Below are 23,017 nucleotides of genomic sequence, written 5' to 3' on the forward strand. Positions count from 1 at the left end.
TGCGCGCGAAGTCGAGCACTTTACGGTAGCACAGTTTAACGAGGACCAATACCGCACACCCTCGGTCCCTACACAGACTGATCCAAGTGGTCACCTACCCGCACACTGACCATAGCCAGTGATGCTTGACTTCGGTGATCTGCTGGGTACCGTGTCTTAACGATCAGTCCACTGCGGGACCTGGATTTTTTGAGTGTGTGGACTTAGACAGTGAGGGGATTAGTTACGCAGATACACAGAGATAGTATCAGCCAATCAAATAGGTGCATTTTAATATCTTTAAGTCCGTCAGCCATCAAAAGATTTTTTTTGTAAGGAGTCATGTAGGGCAGAAATATTCAGTTAAAACCATATTATTTGAAGATGAAATTAGAAAATTTAAACTGCGAAATACATATTTATTTCTATTTAATGTTTACTTTTCAAAGTGATTTGTTCGCATTAAATTTGTAATCCTTCTTTTCCGAAAATTATAAACACAACTTCGCCTAGTAAAATCATTAAGATGGCCTCTTGTTTAGTTGCAAAATTTCCAGCTGTAAGAAATAAAGTCCTAAAAAGTTACAATGTTTTCCGACGTCGTAAATGGAATAATGCTTCATTAGATATGATTCAAGTTGACATTGGAGGGTGAGAACTGTAGTTTTTGAACTTTTCGTTGTTTCATGCCTTTTGTATTTTTAATTACAATATTTCTACCAGAATTATAACAGCCCTTAATGTTGATTTAAGAAACATATATGAAAGAAACAGATAAGAACAGAAATTCGCAGTATTTCTTTTTCCATTGTTAGAAGATTACATCCATGAAATATGAATCCTAAAATACGAAAATGCAAATTTATTTAGTTTTAGGTTATTTTCTGAAAATTTAATAAGAAATGCTATAAAAAATAAAAGTATGTGAGTAAAAGTAGTTGTTTGATTTCATAATGTAAAACTAAATACTTTAACACCCTAAATAAATAGAAAATGTAATTCCCTTTATGGAAACAGCTCAATCAGCATACTTGCACTGATAAAAAAAAACCAGTTAAAATAGTCTAAAATAAACTATAATGAGAACAGTACTTCTTAAACCGAGGATGAGATTTCTTTTGATATTTTAAAAAACTTGCTTTTGTTGTAAATGCAGGGGTCTGTCCAGACATTTTCCAAAAGGTCCGGTTTTCGTGAAATTGTGAAAAAATTACTCACATTCTTTCAACCAGGGTCCTGCTTTTATGAACTTATGCAAATCGGGTCCGGTTATTGCAAAAAACTTTTTCAAGGAGTTTTTATGCTCGGCACTGTAAAATTATAATAAAGAAAAATAAACTTTCAATAATAAACAGCAATTGCTGCTTCTAAATTAGAGATGCAACATACAAATATTTGGTATTTAGCCTATACTGCTGAATGCAGAATATTCATTTCGGGCGAATAATGGGAGAATCGTCTGCCGAAGACAAAACTCAATTCATTTACACCCATCTTTCTTGTTTTCTGCCCTGGGAAGGGTTTATTCGATTAACAAAACAATAATGAAGATAAACAAATTTGTGAAAGGTCCGATTAAAAGAAAAATCATTTTGTGAAGGGTCCGTTTTTGAGTAAAAATATTTTGTGAAGGGTCCGTTTTTATGAAAAGATATTTTGTGAAGAGTCCGTTAATGAACCCAAATTTCTTCTAAACAAACCTCCGAAATGTATTAATTTTAAGACAAGCTGTTGTGTCAGGTGGGTAAAGTGGATACAGGGAGAAAGTGGGCATATATATATATATATATATAAAAAACCCATCTATTTTCACCTTTTAAATTGAGATAATTCATTTTATATTTTTAGAGGCATTTACAAGGATTGTGGCACGCATTTTTATTTCTGTTTTAAAAACTGATTAAAAAATATATGTTTACAAACACAGGATTCATTCATGACGCCCTGTTTGTCCTATGAATAAAAAAATTCCTTCCAGCATTCCTAATTAAATATGGGCCACGATATATTAAAGGGTGGAAAAAAATAAACTTATTTGCTCCAATTTTTTGGTCACGTACTTTTCTGATAGTTTTTTCGGCGGAAATAAATCTTGTTCTGTCTTTAATTAACAATTTTTTTCGAATCGTTTCCGTATGGTTTTTCAAATTCTGATGTATTTAATACGTTATTACGAAAGGTGCATTTTGAACTCCAGTTATCACTTTTTTGAGGCGTTTGGTTCTTGACAATTCCATTCAATTTTTGTCATTTGTTTTTTTGATTTTTTCGTATGGATGTTTAATACAATGTTGTTTCGATGCAGGAGTTTCGAATTTGCACTATCACTATTTTTAATACATTTGATTCATGACGTTTCTTTCACAATTTCATAGCGTTTGTTATGAAAAGTATGATTGTTATTTTTTTTTTAATCTTAGAGAGCCAATTAGATTTTCAATTGGTAAGATTGCAAAGATAACGGATGGCTGCTGTGTTGCAAAGTTGGGAGAAACATCTGTTATGGCTACTGCTGTTTGTGACCCCAGAAAATCTTCACCGTCTTCTTTTGTTCCGCTTACAGTAAGTATTTCTTATACTGCCTGTATAGACTATTGTCTGAACTAGACACACTCGTATTGTATTGACACACTTGTGTCACTTGTTTGTATTTATAGGACTAAATAGTTAATCCCAGTTTATTTTCAACACTTCCTTTTACAAACTGTTAAAAAAATAATTATTATTTTTTTCACTGTGTTTATTTTCTTTTTTGTGAATTTGATTATTCTTAAAGTTGAGCGTAAGAAAAGATTAACAAATAGTAAGTTTTGTGGGTTTTGTAAATTGTCTTTTTGTTTAAAACTGTCACTTTCATCAATGAGCTTTTATTTTTTTTTTTGAATATTTTATTTAAATGCAATTGTTATTAATTTTGTTTTACAAGCTTAGCGATTCCTCAAAATTCACGTTGATACGAAACACTTGTATTAAATCTTTTCAAAATATGTATCTTATGCTTTAAAAATTCCTAATGATGTTTGAATGTATTTCTTCATTTTTTTACAGGAGTGAATTCACTTAAATATGATATAAAAATATTAGAATATATTTGTTTAAGCTTCTTATTTTTTTTAAAAAAATATTAAAAATCTTTATTAAGCTTAATATTTAATTTTATGATTAAATGAAAAATTTTATTTGAAAATTTCTTATGGATTTTCAGATTTTGAAATTTTTTTTTATTTGCTTTTGAAAGCTTTAAAAAAAATGCTTATTTTATTTTAAAAAATATTATTAAATTATATTTTTTATAAAAATTATTAAATTATATTTTTTAGGCTTTTTTTAAAAAAAATAAATTTATTAAAAAATTTTATAAAACTTTTACTTAATTTTATGATTAAATGAAAAATTTTGTTTGACTATCCTTGAGGATTTTTATTTTTAAAATTTTTTTTTAAAGTTTTTACTTCAAATATTAAAAAGTAATTGCCAAATGCTTGATTTTTGTGACTAACTGAACAGTCCTACCAATTCTATTTTGCTAAAACTTTCTGTTATTATGCTTCAAAGTTTGATTTTTTCGTAATAATACAGTTATTTTTCATGCGCCATCTGGCGTAAAGAGAATTAAGTCTAAGTGATACATCTTGATAATGTTTCCTTGTTTTTAATGTTAAGGCGATGTTTTGAATGATAACTAATATTTTTTTCGATAGGTAGATTTTCGTCAAAAAGCGGCTGCAGCTGGTCGTATACCGATGACTCGGAAGCGAAGAGAATTTGGTGAAACTGACAAAGAAATACTAACTAGTAGAGTTATTGGTAATATTATTATTTTTAATATTTTTAAAACATTTTTTTTTTACTATTTTAGTTATGAACTTTTTATAAATTATCTTTTAAACTCTTCAACCATTTTTTTTTGTTGTAAAATTATGCATATTAAATTACCTATTTGAACCTTTATAAAAATAGATTTTTGTTTTCAATTTTTAAATAAATGTTTAACTAATATGTTTCTTTTACGTGATCAGCTTAAAGTGTGAGAATGAATGACGCAAAAATCTTATCATGAAATCAAAAGTTATTGAAGGCATTCATTGTAAACTTTTGTAATATAATTAAGTAATATTAATCATTAATTTATAGATATTAACCATTAGTATAATTCATATTCTCGTGTGGAGAATGAATCTGAGGATTGTGAGGAGTATTAGTGATGTGCAGCTCAAATTGCTCAATTTTTTTTTTACTGTTCTTGTCATAAATATTTCTAATTTCATAAAATAAATTTATTTAATACAGAGTTGTAATTAAAAATACAAATGTCATGTCAGAGCTAGATCTGCATTTTTAATAAAAAAAATAGCGGTCCGAAATAAAAGACAATGAGGTAAATACGTTTATTTCATCTTTAAGCTTTGGTTATTGCAATTTTAGCATTGATTTTTTGTATTTGCTTATAGCAACACACACAAAAAGACGATTTCATCTTCTATTATGAATTGCTATTATAACTGTATTTTAATAGCCATACGTAAAATTTTATTTTTAGACAAATCCAACCAGCCATTTTCCCCATGAAACACATTTTTTCTTTAATGCAATTTTAACATTAAATTTGTGAAGGCAATATATCATCGTCTATTTTGAATGGCTACAACGTTATTAATATAACGGACTCATTCTGTATTGTAATTGTAATTCTTACATTTTTATTTTTTAGACAGATCTATCCGGCCACTTTTCCCTAAAGGATTTTCTCTTGAAACACAGGTGATTCTTTCTTTCTTTTCTAGTTTATTTGTACAAATTACATTTTCACTGCAAACCCCAAAACAAAACTTGCAAAATGAAATGATTACAGTCAAATTCTTTGAGAAAAGCTTTGCGCTAGATCAGTAACTTATTGTTACAGAGTGCAGCCGTCTTAAAAAGGATTCAGATAAGAAAAGATGAATGGCAGGGCTTAATTAAAATTTCCAAAAAGTCAAGGAAAATGATTTATTTTGAATGCCTTATAAAATTTTATATTTTGAATCAGTGAAAAGTCAGCCAAATTTTTTTTTTCTGAGTGTTTGTGGCCATCCTGGATTTTCGGACACTTATTTTTTTTCTCCACCCGTACTGTTAAGCTTATTTGTTATGACTAATAAGTTGATAGATACAAATTCAAGGTATTTGAATATTGGTAAACACGAATTATAAAATCAATTTTTAAAAAAAAATCCCATATGTAATTGAAACTTCTTTAGTAATGCATTGAATGTAAAGTAAGTAAATTTTTTTTTTTTTGAAAATCAGAGACAATGTCATGTATGTGAAAAGGAAAAGCTCTTTTTAAAAAAATTACAAAAAATTATTACATTTATACATTTCATTAAGCATCAAGTGCTTTTTTTTTCTCTTCTATGAATTGCAGTTTATATATATTCAAGAGAAAATGTTTCATGTATGTCCCAATTAATGAATTAATATAAATATTAGGAAAAATATTTTATGAAACTTTCACTAAGTTCCTTTGATACATTATTTCAAGTGGAGCATAGGCAAAAAATAAATAAATAAGCAATTTCCTTTTGCAATTTAAATTTTTTCTCTTATTTCCTTCGTTAAACTCTCCTTTTAAAAAAATTAATAGATGAAATCTATACTTTTAAAACTATAGGATTTATAGCATTAGTAATTTATATTATTTTACTGATTGCCTATATAATTGGATTTATTATATTGATTAAGCAATATTATACTGAGTTGTATTTAGTAATAAAATTTTTTTTTATCCAACTTGTCTAAATGATTCAAATTTTTGCATGTTTATTGAAAATAAATAAATAAGAGTTTTTAAATGTAAGAAATATTATAAAAAAATTAATAAAAGCATTAAATATATCCAAGTGAAAAGAAGAAAAATGTTTTAAAGTGTATAAAATGTTTGCAAATTTTATTACTTATTCTTGATAATGTTTTGTAAGTTGTTTTTATCAATGTTTTAAATTTAATGGTTGACAGGCCAGATATCAGCCTTTTAAAAATTTGGAATTCTTAATTTTTTTTTTTAAACAATGTACCCTATGACTGTCTTTTATTTTCTTCACTTTTATTTTAAAAATCTAAGTAGTCAGCTGATTTTTAAAAAAAATATTTTGTGATTATTTTACTTTCTTTTTCATGTTCAGTAATTTTTTAAATTTTTTTTTTACAGATATCATGTAATCTATTAGCATTAGATTGTATCAATGATCCTGATATTTTGAGCATTAATGCAGGTATATTATAAATTCATCTCTTAGTTGAATTATTACTGTCATTACTTTGATGCTGTAGATGATGAATATATATATATATATATATATATATATATACAGTGGAGCATCGTTTATACGACGATCACTTATACGACGTTTACATTTATACGACGTTTTAGTGTGGTCCCAAATCATTCCTATTCATTTTAATGTAAAAATATATCGTTTATACGACGCACAGAATCGGTTATACGTCGATTTTTAGATTTTGTTCTTTATTTAATTTTTTATTTTTTCTTGTGTATTTTAAAAAAGGGCGGAATTTGCCAACATGAATGATGCAGAAAAGGGTGTCAACAAGAATGCTTGGATGACGACCGTAATTTTTACTAGATGACTGAAAAAACTAGACAATGTTATGAAGAGGAAAAAACGAAAAATTGCTCTATTCATCGACCAATGTCCAGCGCACCCATCGATACTAATTATTTTGGAAAATGTAAAAGCTCTCTTTTTTCCTGCAAATTGCACAAGTGTGCTTCAGCCATTAGATTTGGCCGAGATTAGAAATTTAAAATTGCATCATAGAAAGCAGTAACTTCAACTCGCTATTCAAAGCATTGTAGAGAATAATAGCTAGAAAATATAATTAAAGTTAACATACATTCAAATGGCTCACTGCAATTTTTCTCCTTTGGCTATTTGTTTGTTTTGCTTTGTCTAATTTAGAAATTTATGTAAATTAACACGTTAAACATTAAAATTAATTGAAAACAGAGTTAGTTTCAGTTTTAGAAGTAAAAATCGATTATACGACGTTATCGTTTATACGACGTTTTTCGGTGGTCCCATCGGCGTCGTATAAACGATGCTCCACTGTATATATATATATATATATATATATATATATATATATATATATATATATATATATATATATATATATATATATATATATATATATATATATATGCATGCATGCATGCATGTCTATGTATTTTGTAGATCAGAAAAATGAAAATTTATTGACAAAATTACTGTAATTCATCATAGCTATCCCCTTTGATATTTTGTAAACTTACAATTTGTTCTCATAAATTTTGAAGTAAAATTCTTTTATCTATTCTTAGGTATTCATTAAAAAAATGTGTATTTGCAAAATATAAGCAATATCAAGCTTTTTCTTAACATAAAAAAAATGATATTTATGTACATGTAACAATATTTTTACTAAAAAATGAGTCTTGTAAAAAAATTTGAAAAATAATTATTTTTAAAAATTGTAACTCTAATAGCACATATAAATGCTATTTAATTTATTTTAAATATAAGACTAAGGCATTAGTTGAAATAATGAATACTTTAACTATTAAAACAAAGTTTCAATTAGCAAATCATAATTTTAATTTAAAATTGTGATTTCTTTTTTTTTTCCTCTTGATTCCTAAAATGACAAAATAAATGTAACAGATTGTGTTTATAAATGTAGTCATTCATCAAAAAATAAATAAATATTTAATCTATATATTTTTATATTAAAATATTCCTTTTTAATCCTATATCGAAATAGGTAAGTTAAGCTAAAAAACTTTTAAAAAAATCTATGTACTCATTGGAATTTTTTTTCACAAAATTTCTTTATAGAAAATCTGATAATGTCAAAGATACTTTAAACATATTCTGAAGAAAAAAATACTTATTGATAAAAGAGACAGCACAATTCTAATTATGGGTTATTTAATTTAATGATATAGACATTTTCATTCTGAGATTTGAAATTAATAACATAAATACAATAGTTTGTTATTTGTTGCTAAACTGTATAAAAAGAAACAAAAATTTTCCAGCTTTCTCATTTTCTAAGCAATTGCGCAGTTTAGATTGTACTGTACTATCTATTTATAAAAGGAATCGATTTAAATCAAATGTTTTTTTATAAAAGTCATTCGATTTAAATCATGATTTAAATTGTGATTTAAATCAAGCTGATTTGAATCAACAAACCCTGTCAGAAACTAGTTATTTTATCATGATTATGCAAAGTTTCTGAAAATGTTTCTAAATTTTATGTTTATAAATTAAGAACTTTAAACGATAGAAAAAAATAATTTTTATTACTGCACAGATCCTAATTATGTTTTTGGAAAGTGATTAAAAATATTTTTTTTGAGTGGTTAATAAGTACTTAAATGGTGCTTATCTTTTGTTGAAAAATCTGACTATGCGCCCTGTTTGAATAATTAGGTGGCTAATGCTATAAAAATATAATTTTATAATTTAAATTACAAAAAAAACAGGCACTAAATACTACTGTCATTAATTCAGTAATGTGGGAAATAGTTATTGCCAACTTAGTAATGTTGTTATTGTTTTGATGTGTCAATGATAGAATACTATCTATTTAAACTGTTGAATACTGAGTAGATGACATTGCTATTGAATGTAAAACTGTTAAATGTATTTAAATGTTGGTTTGTTTAATTTTTAGCATCTGCAGCATTAAGTCTTTCTGATATTCCTTGGAATGGTCCAGTTGGAGCTGTTCGTGTAGGACTCATAAATGATAAAATTATAATTAATCCCACGAGGCAAGATTTAGCTAAAAGCTCTCTAAATCTTATAATTACTGCAACTCAAGAAAATAATGTTGGTAGGTTGAAAATAGGAATACTAGCATTCATGGTTTTAAAAGAGTTATATTACATCCTTGTCATAAAACAGTTAAGGCACTTTTAAGTGTTTTTTTCCCCCTTTAAATTTTAGAGACTTTAGTTGTTAAAGTGGTATTTTTGCTTTACTAAATTGATTTATTTATTTTAGACTGGAAATGTATTTTCAATTCAGATTTTAATTCATGTTTTTTTAATTTAGCTTTTTCTGAAATATTTATCATTTTTATTTTTAGTTTGTCAAATTACTGTTTTTTCCCCTTGATTTTCTTACTTTCATAGTGATTGTTATGAGCGGAATTCGTTGATTTTAATCAGCTTGATTAAAATCAACTAATCATTTAATTAGCTTGATTAAAATCTAAAGTAAACTCAACTTTTTTTTCATTGATCTAACATTGATCTAACATCAATCATTGATCTAACACATAATTTTTTTAAGGAATCAGTAGTTTAAAATTTTTCATAGTATTTTAATATGTAATTGTTTCAAGCTTTTATTGATTTTCCTAGTTTTAAAGTTTATTGTAACTGTAATGCTTTGTTAATAAGTTTTGATGAGCATTAGTTGTGTTATAAATTATTTTTGGTGATTTTTGTAATATGACATTATGAGAAATTTTTTTTTTTAATTTATCAGAATGCAAACAATCAAAGTGAACTTTTGTTGCATTTTTTTAAACGTATTATAGATCTTAAAAAGTAGCTATTGAATAGTTTTTTTCCCCACAAAAAACAGATGGTTATGATAAATTTTCCTTTTGCTGGTTTTAAAACATAATTTTAAAAACATATTTTTTATTGTTGTAAATATATTTTTAACTCCTAAAGTATATATAATATTAAAAAGAAATTATCCTGTTATGACATAAAAAACTGTTTAATCTCCTTTGATGCAAGCAGATATTAATTTTTATATTTATTTTATAATTAAGCCATCAATTTCGATGCATTGACTGTAAGAATAGGAAATTTTCCCTTGAAGGGAAACAACAGCATAGAAGTCTGCAAGAAAAAGGAGGATTTTTGTAATGAATTTTGAAACATTAGTAATAAAATTGCAATAAGAAATACATTTTTATAATCTTATCGTACACATTTTAATTTTCATTCTATCATGTTACCCATACAAACATTTTAAAAATTAGCTCTTTTTTAATACAATGTTTATAACATATTTTTTTAATAATTATTTGTAATTTGCTGTACTCATAAGTTGAAAAAGAATCATCCAAATTTGATTTTGTTTTGATTTTTTTTTAAACTATACAAATGTAGTTTTTGTTGCTCATAGGATTTTTAAAAAAAAATTTTTTTTCTTCATAAAATGGTAATGTTTTGAAAAAAATAAACAATAAAACAAAACTTTATTTATTGCGAACATTGTGTCAGAATTTGAATTAAATTAGGTAAAAATTTTACGCACTAGATATGCAGTTAGTTATAGAGAAACATAGTTTTGAGTAAATCAGTAATCTGCATAAATATATAAATTTTTGCAATTAACTATAATGTATTGAGGCCAGATTCATAAGGTGCTTTTTCAAGTCTGGAATGCTAGTCTTTATTTTGTCTCTCTTTTTTTTTTTTTTTTTTTTTTTTTGAGAGAGAGAGAGAAGCAGTCTGCGGTCATCTACATTTTGAGCATATTCTTTGACTGCTAAGTTAAAATTTTATTCTAATTGTTCAAGAACTGACAATAACTCTCTGCATCTTTCACTAAAAATTAGTACAGCTAAAGAAATTACAATTTCAGTTATTTATATTGAAGGTATCATTAATTCTTTTTGAACAATTTATGTCAATAGAAAAGTTGAAATGATAATATTTTACTGAAATGTTTTGTTAAGAGTGAGCAAATCCATTAATGAACTCAGTGTTCACTTGTTTATATAAATCACTTTGTTGTTCGCCACACTAGATATATTATGCTTTAACTCTTACATTTTTATGAAAATCAATTCAATATTTTGATACAGTAATCTTAAAAAGATAAACTATCAAAAAATGCAAGAATGATTCATTTTTTGAACATATTACTTTGTACCCCCTTAAAAAAAATCATGGAACGTTTGCCTCCTTGGGGGTAGGGGGATTTCAAAAGAGTTTCATGGCACACATAGGATATTTTCATGTACCAAACATACAATTTTATAATTTGTATTTTAACTTTTTATTGTTTTTATACAGTACATAAAATGTACCTTTAAATGTTTTAAAAAAGGAAAAAATAGGAAATTAAAATACAATGGCATGCCTGCCTAGTCTCCTGTTTTTTAACAAAGACTCTATTTTAGGACTTTCTGCTTTTACCCGGATATTTTCAAATTTCTCCACATTTGTTGAAGAAATTTAAAAAATAAATAAATAAATTGTCGATAAAATATCCACTGATGGCCAAAAATACTTCTTTATTCCTCAACTGATAGTGATATTTCCAGTACTGCTGTATGTTGAGTGTTAATGGCTTAAGTAATTATAAATAATGGTTTAAAAAATCTTCTTTAGATTTAGATTTGTATACATATTTTTTACCTCGTTACATGTAAGTGTTTATATTTCCAATTTTGAATATCTCTGTTTGACTTGCGTGATTATGCATGATGTATCGAAACTTTGCTCGTAAACTACTAGTAAAATCTCTGTCATATTATTTTTCCAATGTTGGCAGGTATGCAATGGAAAATATGTTTAAAATAGGCAGACAATATCACTGATCATTCATTGAAAAAGAACACACCTGAGAATGAAAAATTTGTTTCAGATAAGAAATCTGAAATTACCCGCTTTTTTATCAATATAAAGATGGTTCTCATCTCATAATTATTTATCACTTTATAATCTATGTTTTAGCAATAAAATGAAACCTAATAAGTTTTGAATCACTTCACTAACTCAGTCTGTGAAAGACAAATATATGTTTTAAATAGAAATTTAGAATTATATTTATGACATTTAAATAACTCAAAAATAAATTTCTTAAATATTGAAGGAAAAAAAACATGATAAGGTATTCTTCTTCTCAAAGCTATATTTTCACAAATATTGATTGATTGATGTTTATTTCTAGTTATGCTGGAAGGATCGGCTAACCATGTTTTAATAAAACAGTTTATGGAAGCCATTAAAGCTGGAGTCAGTGAAGCTCAGTTAATAATAAAGGGTATTCTTAACCTTCAACAACAATTTGGTAAATGTAAAAGGCCTGTTGGCAAGCCATCACTGGCTTCATCAGATATGATAGAATCTGCAACTTTGTAAGATATATTCTTTTAATATTGATTGTTGATTATGAATGATAATAATTACAAATAGACTAACTTTATGATTTTTACAGACTCTGTGAAGCAAAATTTTCAGACATTTTTCGAGATTTTACTTTAGACAAAGTAAGTTTTCTACTTTGCCTTAACAAAGTAATAAAATTTTGTTTAACTGCAACACATTTGGTTTACTAAAATTATATGAACTTAAGTACAGGAACATGCAACAGAAACAAGAACATATACAAGAACTGTTGTTTAACTACTTAACCACTGAACTCTGATTTTGTATTTTTAAGTTTGTCTATGGTAAGAACTTCCCCTGCCGCAAAGTCTTAGGCCGTCTGTGGCTACGGAAACAAGAATTGTGTATTTCAAGGAGGGTAGCTTCTCTTCCCTCTAGGGCTAGCGCAATAGACTGAAGAAAAAGATTCTCTTTCTTTTGCTGACCTCAGCCAAAACCTGTCCTAAACAATGACCCCACACCCCTACCTGAAATAGTTATATCTCGTTACCATTGTCACCACCAAGGGTCCAGAGGAATGGCTAGGGGAGTTCATACTTTAGAGAAACTAAAAGAAAATTTTGTTTAATTTTAATCATTTTCAAAAAGATATTGTATACTTAAATCTTATGAAATTCAAATGTATAGAACATAGTGATTAGTTTGTTCTATATTTCAAACACTAAAAAGTATATTAATCAATAACACCAGTTGACTTCCATAATTATTACTATAAAAAGCTTATAATAAGATTTTCAGTGTCGTTTAATAGTTTTGTATTAATGAGAAAAGCCTTTTCATGAGGAAAAAAAAATGCACATTTGTGATAATATCAGGTGGCTGATTTTAATTGGGTTTGAAGCATAACAACTAAATGATTTCAGTATTAATAAAAAATGTTTTTAGAGATGCATGTTTTGTTTATGTTCATCCAAGATCAATCCTAACTCTGAAATGATTGAGTTATCAATCTTTAGAGAACATATTCCTACATTGGTGTTTTAAACAATTCAATATTTATATCTTGTCAAACATTTTGTTCTTACTATTCATATATTGTTTTAAAGTGTTTGGAAAAATTTGAAAAAACGGAAAAATTACATTTGGAATAAATCGTTGAGAGTAAATGTTTGAGAACTATTCGTTCTATAAATTGTTTTTAAAGATATTTATAATTTTTTACAAATATTACACTCATTTACTCTAGTTATTCATATAATAATTAAATGTAAACGTTTACAATCGTAAAAATTGAATATGGAGAATTTTCAATGACTGGCAGTATTTTGTCACCTCTATTTCATATTTTATGAATCAATAGAAAATCTGCCATTACTGTATTGTTTATTGATTTTATTTATTGTTATTTAATTCATCACACGCACTAGTAGGAGAATTATTTCTTAGAAATTACTCATTTTAATTTTTTAAATTTATTTTCAATGCTCTTGTTTCTGTGCACTTTAATTAACTTGTTTCAGATTGAAAGTTCTGTCAAGATTTAAAATTAGTGTAAAAGCATTTTTAAACTATGCTACAAATGCATTGACAGTTAAATGACGTTTTTCAGATTTTAATTTTAGAAACCTTTTTTATTCATGCTAAAAATTGTAATGGGTTTTCATGTTTAATTTGCCACTATTTTTTTAAAAAATATTTTTTTTAATAAGAAATGACATATATTTAACGGTTTCAACATTTGTATTGTTCTAAAACCATGAAAAATATATTTAATGCCTGAAACTACTTGCTTTTGTCCTTAATAGAGATGGGTAATCGTTTATAATGAGTCGTCTTATAATGAGTTTTAATTATGGATATTTCATTTACTTTTTATTATGAAGTTAAATTTCCTAAAAATTAGACTGATTCTTTGCATTTGTTTTAATGAAAAAAAATTAAAAATTCTTTTTTCCATGAAGTTCTTTCTTTATTTCTAGGTTCTCAACTCCTATTTAAACAGTCTCAATGTTCCTCTCGTTTAAAGATTTAGTTAGAACAATCAGCTTTTCCCCAGTTAAAATAGTCAGTCCCGCTTCACGGAATAACCTTAGTTCAGGTCAATCAAATAGGTGGGTTATTTAATTATAAGGATCGGGGCAATAGTCAATCTTAAATGCTATATTTTTACAACGTTTTGTGTGTAAATGTAAGACATAGTAAAATGTTTTTAGGAAATAAATTCATTTTAATGAGCAATAAGTAGAGCATCAAAATATAAGTACCATTTAATTTTATGTGAAAATAAATCATTGCTAGGCTGTTTTATCTCACATTTCTCTAATTGTTAGCTTCCACTGAAGTGTGTGTGTCAAAGAAAGGTAACAAAAAAAAAAAAAAACCTGTTTTACACTGTAATTGTTAACAACAGTTGATAAACTAACCTCCAATGTCTGCATGGATAGGTAGTCCACATTGAAACGACCCTGTTCTGTACTTTTATCATCTTAACTCAAAAACGGAAATTATTCAATACATTTCTTTGATAAACAAATTTTCCTTATCCTTATGCAATTAAACTGGGGACCATAAATGAGATTTTTGTTCTTTACCATGCAGATTTCACCACATATTATGCAAAAACATACTTTTCACATTGTTCTATTCAACTTTTTGCAATTCATTCAACCACTATCCATTTCTGTCCATAGCACATGCAGGCACCAATCATTTTACATGTTTAATAAAATACTTGCAAGTTCGCATGTGCGTCTGGTGAGCTCAGTTCGGTGAGATTATTGCACTCTGCTGCATTTCTACCCTCCATTTGCAGGATATCTTGCATTTTTCAGGATATTCTCAATATTAGGCTTCATTTTTAACCCTCTGATATCGAACCGAAAAATGTCTTGATCATTTTATAATGGCTAACATAATCAAGAAAAAGAGTTCTTTATACATCAGAAACTAGTTATTTTATCATGATCGTGTAAAGTCTTTGAAAATTATTTTGCATTTTGTAAATGTATAGAGTGCTTAAAAATATTTTTTGAGTTCTTAAAAAGTACTTAAAAGGTGTTTATTTTTTGTTGAAAGATTTGGCTATGCACAGTGTAGTTTAATCAAGAAAATTTTGCACTTTTTTCATATTAAATAATTTCATTTCAACTATTATGATTAATAATAAATTTCAAGAATCGCATTTGAAACGGTTTGAGTGGGAGGATTTTTGCTACTTTTAAATTCTTGTGACAAAATTCATGATAAAGATTTTTTTTTTATGATTATTAATTATGATTTGATTTTCCATTATGTATTATATTTAATAAATTAGTTATTAATACTTAAAAAAAATTTAATGTTAAAGAATGTTTTTAGAATTTGAAAAACAGAAATGACTTATTTTTCCTTTATAAAAAATTTATATGTAAAGAGTAATTTATTATTTTTCAGAAGGTCTTTTAAAAACTACTTCAGATTTAAAAATGTCTGAATTACTTTTCCAACAACTGATCAATAAACTTCAAATCTCGGAATGCAAATAAATTTCATGTGATTATTTTTAAGTTCAAATAATTAATACTATAATTCAATAATGTCTTAATATTTCAGATTCTTTATTTTTATACTCATAGAATTATAGTATATTTAGTGCACTCATACCGTATAATTTTTTATTATTAGTATACTTATAACACATTATAACACATTTTTAGTTCAAGAAATGTAGAAATATTAATAATGAATTTTTTATTATTTTAGATGAGGAGAGGGATGGCTGTTGATGCTGTGATACAAGAAACATTAGAAAAATTAAAAGGTAAGATTTTATTTTCAATGCCTGTACACACCTGAAAAGTCGTGGATAACACTTTTGTTTAATCTTTGAAATGTTTTTTTATTTCAATTTATCTATATGTATTGTAATTTGATAGTGCAAGAAATGATGTTGATACTTTTGTTTCTTTGAAATTAAATTAACATATTCCCTAGAATTGACCTTAAGAGGCATTAAATATTTTTAAATCCATTTTCTAATTTGTATGTTTGTTATTGCTATTGAGTGTAATAGTTTATTCCTTTTTTACTGAATTTGTTAAAATTGGCTTATTAAAAAAGTGTGCAAAACATTGCTCAGATAAAACAATATTGTTTTTAAGAAAGTAAGTTATACTCGTTTGGATCTTCTTTCGACTTTATTGAGTCATAAAGTATTTACCCACATGAGTCATGAAAAGTGTTTAATAGAAGTCATGGATTTAAAAACTCTAGATTTAAAATTATTTGCTTTTTACTTGCAAATACATTGGGTTAAGTGACTAGATGGCTTTAATACTATCCGTGTTGGTACAAAGAATTGTCCATTTGTAAAACTTTTTGTTGTTGAAGGCAAAAATAAAGAATCCTAAAGCAATCATCTTTTTTCAATCCCTACTATTAGTTCACCCTATATCTTCTTCAAATGTTCAATCTTGAATAAAATACTTTTTATTCATTCACTCTAGTTCAAATACATTTTCTTAAACTAGTAGTGGTGATGTTAGTACATTTTTTTCAACTATCAATTCATTCATTAAATTTAATTAATTAATTTTACTTTTATATGGGAGAAAATTTTTTAATTATTTAACAAAAGTAATTCTTCTTTGTTGACCTAAGTAGGAATTTAATGTAATTTTTTTGTTTATATAACTTGTTCAGTCATAAATTTTCACATGTCATCATTTATGTTACACAATCATTTGTGTTAAAATGTGGAACACTTATTTTTTACATGTATGGGAAAGTGAAACTTTGTTCTATCCAGCAGCTCGTTTGTTGTTCGGCCTACACAACAGACCGAATAGTCGCATATTTTATGAAATATGAGTTTTCATACAGTTTAAATATTGAAGGAGAAAGTTAAGAATATTTTTCCTATGTAACATGAAATACTTATTATTTTTTAAATGGCACTTTACAATGCTTACACTACTCTTTTTGTTCTAATTTAGATCTTGAACCTTTATTATTCATCAGTTATATTTTTAAAAAATAATATCTTTGTTTCTACATAATTTAATAGTATTTTCTTTAGCTTAAAGCTCGTATAAATTACAATTCTCACTGGGCCTATACAACTGAATTTTCTTATAGATTATTGGATTTTTCATGTTTCTCTTAATCTTAGAAATTTTCTAAAATATTCTGAAATTCCCTAAAAATTGGAATAGTGTTGAAAGAAAAGTTCCTAAGAATAAAGTTTTTACTCAATTTATTATTTGCTTGAGTCATTAAATAAGTATTGCCCATAAATAAAGAAGTAAGCCTTGTTGATAGTGATCAGTTTTAATCTTTTCTTCTTTAGAAGCATTTTATAATTTCTGTCTACTTTGTTCAGAACTTTCTGTTTTCAAATTAGTTTTTTATATCTAAAATGAATTAAATATTTAGAACTATACAACATTATAAATTAAGAAATATAATAAACATAAAAATTTTTATATTACATATATTGTTATAATACTAAAGTTTGATGGTATCTCTTATCCTTTTTGTAGTCTGAAAAAAATTTCATGTACTAAAATTTAGCTTTGTATTTTAAAATTCTAAATTTATTTTTATTTCGTTCAAGAAAAATTCCTTTTACCACTAACAGATATTAGTCAATAAATTGCTGTAAAAAATTTTTAATCCTGTAAACAAAAATTCATAGATTTTAGAAATTTGAAATGATATTCAAAAGAAATAAAATGCATAACTTTTTAAATATTAATTAAAGTGCATCCGATACAAAAGACAGTTGTGTTAATTAAAATTGTTCCAAACTTTAATGACCATTCAAATGTAACCTTGTGGATGGGATAGTTTTGTGATTTGTTTGATTTTGGTATAACAAGGGAGAGAAGTATAAATAATGCATTAAAATTTCCTTATTTTCATAAAAGTAAATTTTTAAAAAAATTTAACAAAGATATTACCAAAAAATTATATGGCAACATTTTTAAATTTGGAATGAAAGTTTACTTCAAGTGGCAAAAAAAATTGGAAAAAAAATTCTTCAAAGAATTTTGGAGATCAACAGTTTTTAACACTAAAAGAAAACACAAAAAATTCCTTTAGAATTCTACTTCAAAGTTTATAAAATGAATGAAAGCACACATTTTGTTTTTTGAAAAGTTATATCTTTTATTTGAATTTAATTCTAAAATTTGATTAGTACTGTAAAAGTTAAAATGAAAAACTTGGGAGCTCTGATTTTTTTATGTAAGCATAGGAGGAGGTTTGCTGGCAATGGAGAGGAGTCGAAAATTGCCAAGAGAAAAAATACTTATAGATTGTCTAAAGTCAGAACACCCCTAGCCATTCTTTTGGACCCGTGGTGGTGACTATGGTTACGAGGTATAACTATTTAAAGGGGGGGGGGTCATTGATTATGACAAGTTTTGGCTCAGGTTGGCGAGAGAAAGGGAACTTTTTCTTCGGTCTATTGTGTTAGCCCTAGAGTGATGAGAATCTACCCTCCCTGAAATGCACTATTCTTATTTCCATGGCAGCAGATGGCCTCAGACATTGTGGTGGGGGGAGCTCTTACTGTAGACAAACTATACATAATATTAGCCTTTTATTTCTCTTTTTTTTATTTTGATTTGAAAAAGAAAGTATGGTGTTAGATAAGTAGTAAGATTAGTAATAACTTAAGATTGTAATATTTATTTTAGGTCCATTTTGCTGGTGAATTTAGCTGTTTATTAATTGTTTAAAAAAATATCAATCACCTGAAAAAGCAGTTGATTTTCGTTGCTCCCTAGGAGAAGTGCATACCTGCCAAGTCCCCTGTTTTTTAACGAAGACTCCAGTATTTTACGATTATCTCCTGTTTATCCATATATTCTTAAATTTCTTTGTATTTGTGAAAGAAATTAAAAAAAATAATTTTTTATTTTGATAAAATATTCACTGGTGGTTAAAATATCTCTTATTCCTCAACAGATGGTGTCATGAAGTATGTTGAGTGTTTATAGTTTAAGTTAAATTAAGTAATTATAAGTAATGGTTATCTTCTTTAGATTAAGATTTATATACTTATTGTTTACTTCGCTAAGTGGTAGTGCTTATATTATTTCCAATTTTGAATTTCCCTTTTTGACTTACGAGATAATGCATGATGTATCAAAACTTTACTCGTAGCCTAAAAAATATCGCCAATAAAATCTCTATTATTTTATTTCTCCAATGTTGGCAGGTATGGAAGTGAGAAAGTGCCAACTTTTAATCTTGATTCCTTTATTTGCAGAAAGCTATACTGACTGTGATTCAAGTATCTTATATCAAGCCATAAATTCTGTTTATAAAAATACATTTAGGAACCTTGTTTTAGAAACAGGCATAAGGTATGTGTTTTGTTGCCATTCATTGACAACAAGGAAATTGACTTTTATAATAATTTTTTTTAATGATTATTTCAGGTGTGATGGAAGAACGACGACTGATTTGCGACCCATATCGTGCGAAGTGGACACATTTAAGCCCTTACATGGAAGCGCTCTTTTTGAGAGAGGTCAAACTCAAGTAATCTCTGTTCTTTCTTTATAAATGCTCATTCTTTTTTTTTTTTAATCAGTACATCTTTTACAAAAATTTATCTTTTGATCCTTTATCTAAAAATACGGAAAATAAAAATATTTAGGTTGGATAATCAAACATGCCTCAATTAAAACCACTAGGTGATCATAGGTTATGATGTAGATGAATCTCTTTTTCCAATTCCTTCTATCACTCTCCCTATATCTTGTTCAAATTGTTAATAAAATACTTTTTATTTATCCACTCAACTTCAAATACATTTCTTTTTGAACCTGTAGTGGATGATGACACACGATGTTAATTACAGGTTTTTTCAAATATTAATTCATTCATTAAATTTAATGAATCAATTTTAGTTTTATGGGAGGGAAAATTTTTTAATTATTTAATAAAAGTAACTAAAATAAAATTTTTCTTTGTTGACCTTAAGTAGGAATTGACATTTATATTACTTGTTAATTATTGATTTTCTTTTTTAATTTAACAAAAATGTATCTTAAAATACAGATTTTGAAAACAGGCATAATCCAACATACCTTAAATAAAATGACTAGGTGCTAATGTTAATGAATGCTCTTTTTTTAATTATTAATTTATGAATTTTATGAAAATTCATCTTTGAATAAAGTGTTTTGTTCCAAATTGCCCGCTACAAAAAGTTTATTACATTTAACATTCAATAGAAAGTTGCACTTAACACGATAATAATTTTGAGCATCTTGCTAGCAACAATTTGGAATAAAGTTACTTAAGTTTCAAATATTTTCTTTTTCTTTAGATGTGATCAGACATTGCTTTGATTGTGATTTTTTTTAATAGGTACTTTGTTCGGTAACTCTCGATTCAGAAGAAGCTGCACTGCGTAATGATCCAGTTTATGAAATTCCTGGGTAAATCATTTCAATTATTCTTCAAAGTTACAGTAACATGCATAGAGCTCTACATAAATTATGTCACACTTTTTAAATATTTTTGACTTTCTCCTTCGTTACTTTACCCTCCATCCCCCTTGTCAAAAGTCACACTATATTGTTAAAGCATATACTAGCAGCTCAGAAATAAAATACCTGTTATAAATCTGACTTCAAATTTTATTTTTAAACTTTAGCAAAATTTTTTAATGATTTTGGTGAAATAACGGTTAGATGTGCTCTTATATTCTTGGAATATTTGAAAAAAAAATATGTAAACTAGTTATATAAATCTTTATAATTTGCTGATTTTAAATGTCATAGTTTTAACCCAATGAGTGATGTTACACCTTCTCCTTGTCACAAACTGTCACAATTTTAAGAACTCTTTCCTTCCCCAAGTGTGACATAATTTGTCGAAGGCCCTTACGTTTTAAGTAGTTTCCTAGAAATAAATAATAATAAATAAAAAACAATATATTTTCTTGTTTTAGTGATGAAGACAAAAATTTCTTTCTTCATTATGAGGTAATATTTCATTTATTTTGATTAATATTTTTTTCTTACTTTATGTTAGCTTAAATATGTCAACTCTTTAAGCATGCTAGTTGTTATGTCAGCCTAAACTCTAGTTTCTGCATTAATTGTAGCGTGACAATCTACTTAAAAATTACCTGGTAGATATCAGAGTTGGTTTGCATACTTTGCAAATAGGGCTGGGTGATATACTTCAGAGACCTCTATTCTCGCCATTGTATAGTTTGTTTTCTTGTTGTTAATTAATGATATAGTTTCAATCAACCTTTCAAAAAGGGTGTAAAACAAAGGGGGTTGTGATCTTCGATGTAATTTTCTTAAAAACTATAAATTATATGATTACTGTTTTTTGACAATAATTTAAAACAACAAATTTGTCTACTTTGAATTTTTTTTTTTTTTTACAGTTTAAACTGATTTGGATGTTGCTAAAAATTTGCATTAGTAAATGACACAAAAACAAAGATATTTATCAAAAGTCGAAAAACCGATAACTTTATTTACCTTTCTAAAATTGCTAATTGCAGAATTGTATTATTCTGAATTTTGTCAAAAACTTAATAGAAAATGTAAACTTTTGTACACTTTATTTCTCAAATTTTGAGTGGGTTACAGCCTTATATTTTACATGTATCTGCTGAGAGATACGTATCTGATTGTATTCCACATGTATCTAAAGATATTGTTGAATATAATCCTCAGTTTATTTGTAAAAATTAAATAAAGGGATTATAAAACATGTTTAATCTTTCCCCTCAACAGCTGAGTTTTCATCAGAATGAGAGAGATCTAAATATCTGCAAGATAATCTAATAAAAAGTATTTCTTTTATAGTGGCATATTAAAATAAAAAATTCGTTGTTTTTATTAAAAAAAATTTTAAGAAATTTGTTTTAGAAAAAAAGTAATTGTTTCACAATTCGAAATATATAAATTCAAATTCCAAGGAGTCTTATAAATATTTTTAACTCTCATAGGAGCCGATAAATATTTCATTAATACTAAATAAATTAGATATTTTTAATAGTAAACATAATTATTATAATTTAAAACATAATTTATTTCATACATGTATAGAAAACCTTAATAAATTTGACATTATTAATGTTTTCAATTATGTTACATGTTAATTAAAAAATTATAAAATATTGAAAACATAGATGTATTGAATAGTGTTCATATTTATTTCTTTTAAATTGTTTTAACTGCTATGTACCTAATTATTAACAAGTAATTAAACATTTTGCATGTTCAAATTCTGAGATAGGTGATCAAATACTGATTATTTATTTAGAATTTGTTCCAAATCTTGTTTAAAGTGTTAATTGTTCTCTTTTTTTAGTTTCCACCTTATGCTACAAATGAAATTGGACGTGTAGGCAAATTTGGTAGAAGAGAAATTGGTCATGGTGCTTTAGCAGAAAAAAGTCTGAAACCTGTCATTCCAGTAGGATTTCCTTTTACCATAAGGTTAACCTCTGAAGTCTTAGCATCTAATGGTATTTATGTATTCTTTTTGAAATTTATATCCAAAACTCTAAAAATAGAATGAGAGAAAAATAATAATTTTAAAATGATTAAATCGGATTGAGATTTCAATTTGTGTAAGTTTTATTTTTTATGATTTTATTTAATTGTACTTAGGGTTATCCTCTTCTCCTTTTTATTTTGATAAGACTATATTTTTTTAAAACAATTTATCTACTTTTTAAACACGGTTTTTAATTAGGATTATAATATAAATTTTTTTTTAATTATTGACTATAGGCGGGGTTAGTTATTTGCCAGGGAAAAACCAATTTTTATGGGGAAAAACCTGGTAAATACTATTAACCCTTGTTTATTTATTTACAGATATAGTACTTTATTATTTATAACTGATTGGAATATATATTATTTTCATATTATAGCAAAT

The 23,017-nt window shown here is 26.4% G+C and overlaps 1 protein-coding gene across 1 annotated transcript in view; it reads left to right on the forward strand.

Annotated features, from left to right (window-relative positions):
* The first annotated feature begins 203 nt into the window (after nucleotides 1–203).
* Nucleotides 204–23,017, forward strand: part of PNPase (polyribonucleotide nucleotidyltransferase 1) — a 41,716-nt gene continuing 18,902 nt past the window's right edge. Inside the window, exons 1-14 of the mRNA XM_043055759.3 lie at nucleotides 204–630; nucleotides 2,400–2,541; nucleotides 3,681–3,786; nucleotides 4,691–4,740; nucleotides 6,170–6,233; nucleotides 8,701–8,862; nucleotides 11,952–12,138; nucleotides 12,219–12,270; nucleotides 15,851–15,908; nucleotides 19,365–19,461; nucleotides 19,537–19,639; nucleotides 20,474–20,544; nucleotides 21,060–21,093; nucleotides 22,445–22,601. Coding sequence (XP_042911693.2) covers nucleotides 506–630; nucleotides 2,400–2,541; nucleotides 3,681–3,786; nucleotides 4,691–4,740; nucleotides 6,170–6,233; nucleotides 8,701–8,862; nucleotides 11,952–12,138; nucleotides 12,219–12,270; nucleotides 15,851–15,908; nucleotides 19,365–19,461; nucleotides 19,537–19,639; nucleotides 20,474–20,544; nucleotides 21,060–21,093; nucleotides 22,445–22,601 — 1,408 coding nt within the window. The 5' untranslated portion in view covers nucleotides 204–505. The remainder of the gene's footprint in view (nucleotides 631–2,399; nucleotides 2,542–3,680; nucleotides 3,787–4,690; nucleotides 4,741–6,169; nucleotides 6,234–8,700; nucleotides 8,863–11,951; nucleotides 12,139–12,218; nucleotides 12,271–15,850; nucleotides 15,909–19,364; nucleotides 19,462–19,536; nucleotides 19,640–20,473; nucleotides 20,545–21,059; nucleotides 21,094–22,444; nucleotides 22,602–23,017) is intronic.

The sequence above is a fragment of the Parasteatoda tepidariorum genome, chromosome 3 (genome assembly GCF_982258835.1).
Source record: "Parasteatoda tepidariorum strain Cologne lab strain chromosome 3, Ptep-v5.0, whole genome shotgun sequence".
NCBI classification, from domain to species: domain Eukaryota; kingdom Metazoa; phylum Arthropoda; class Arachnida; order Araneae; family Theridiidae; genus Parasteatoda; species Parasteatoda tepidariorum.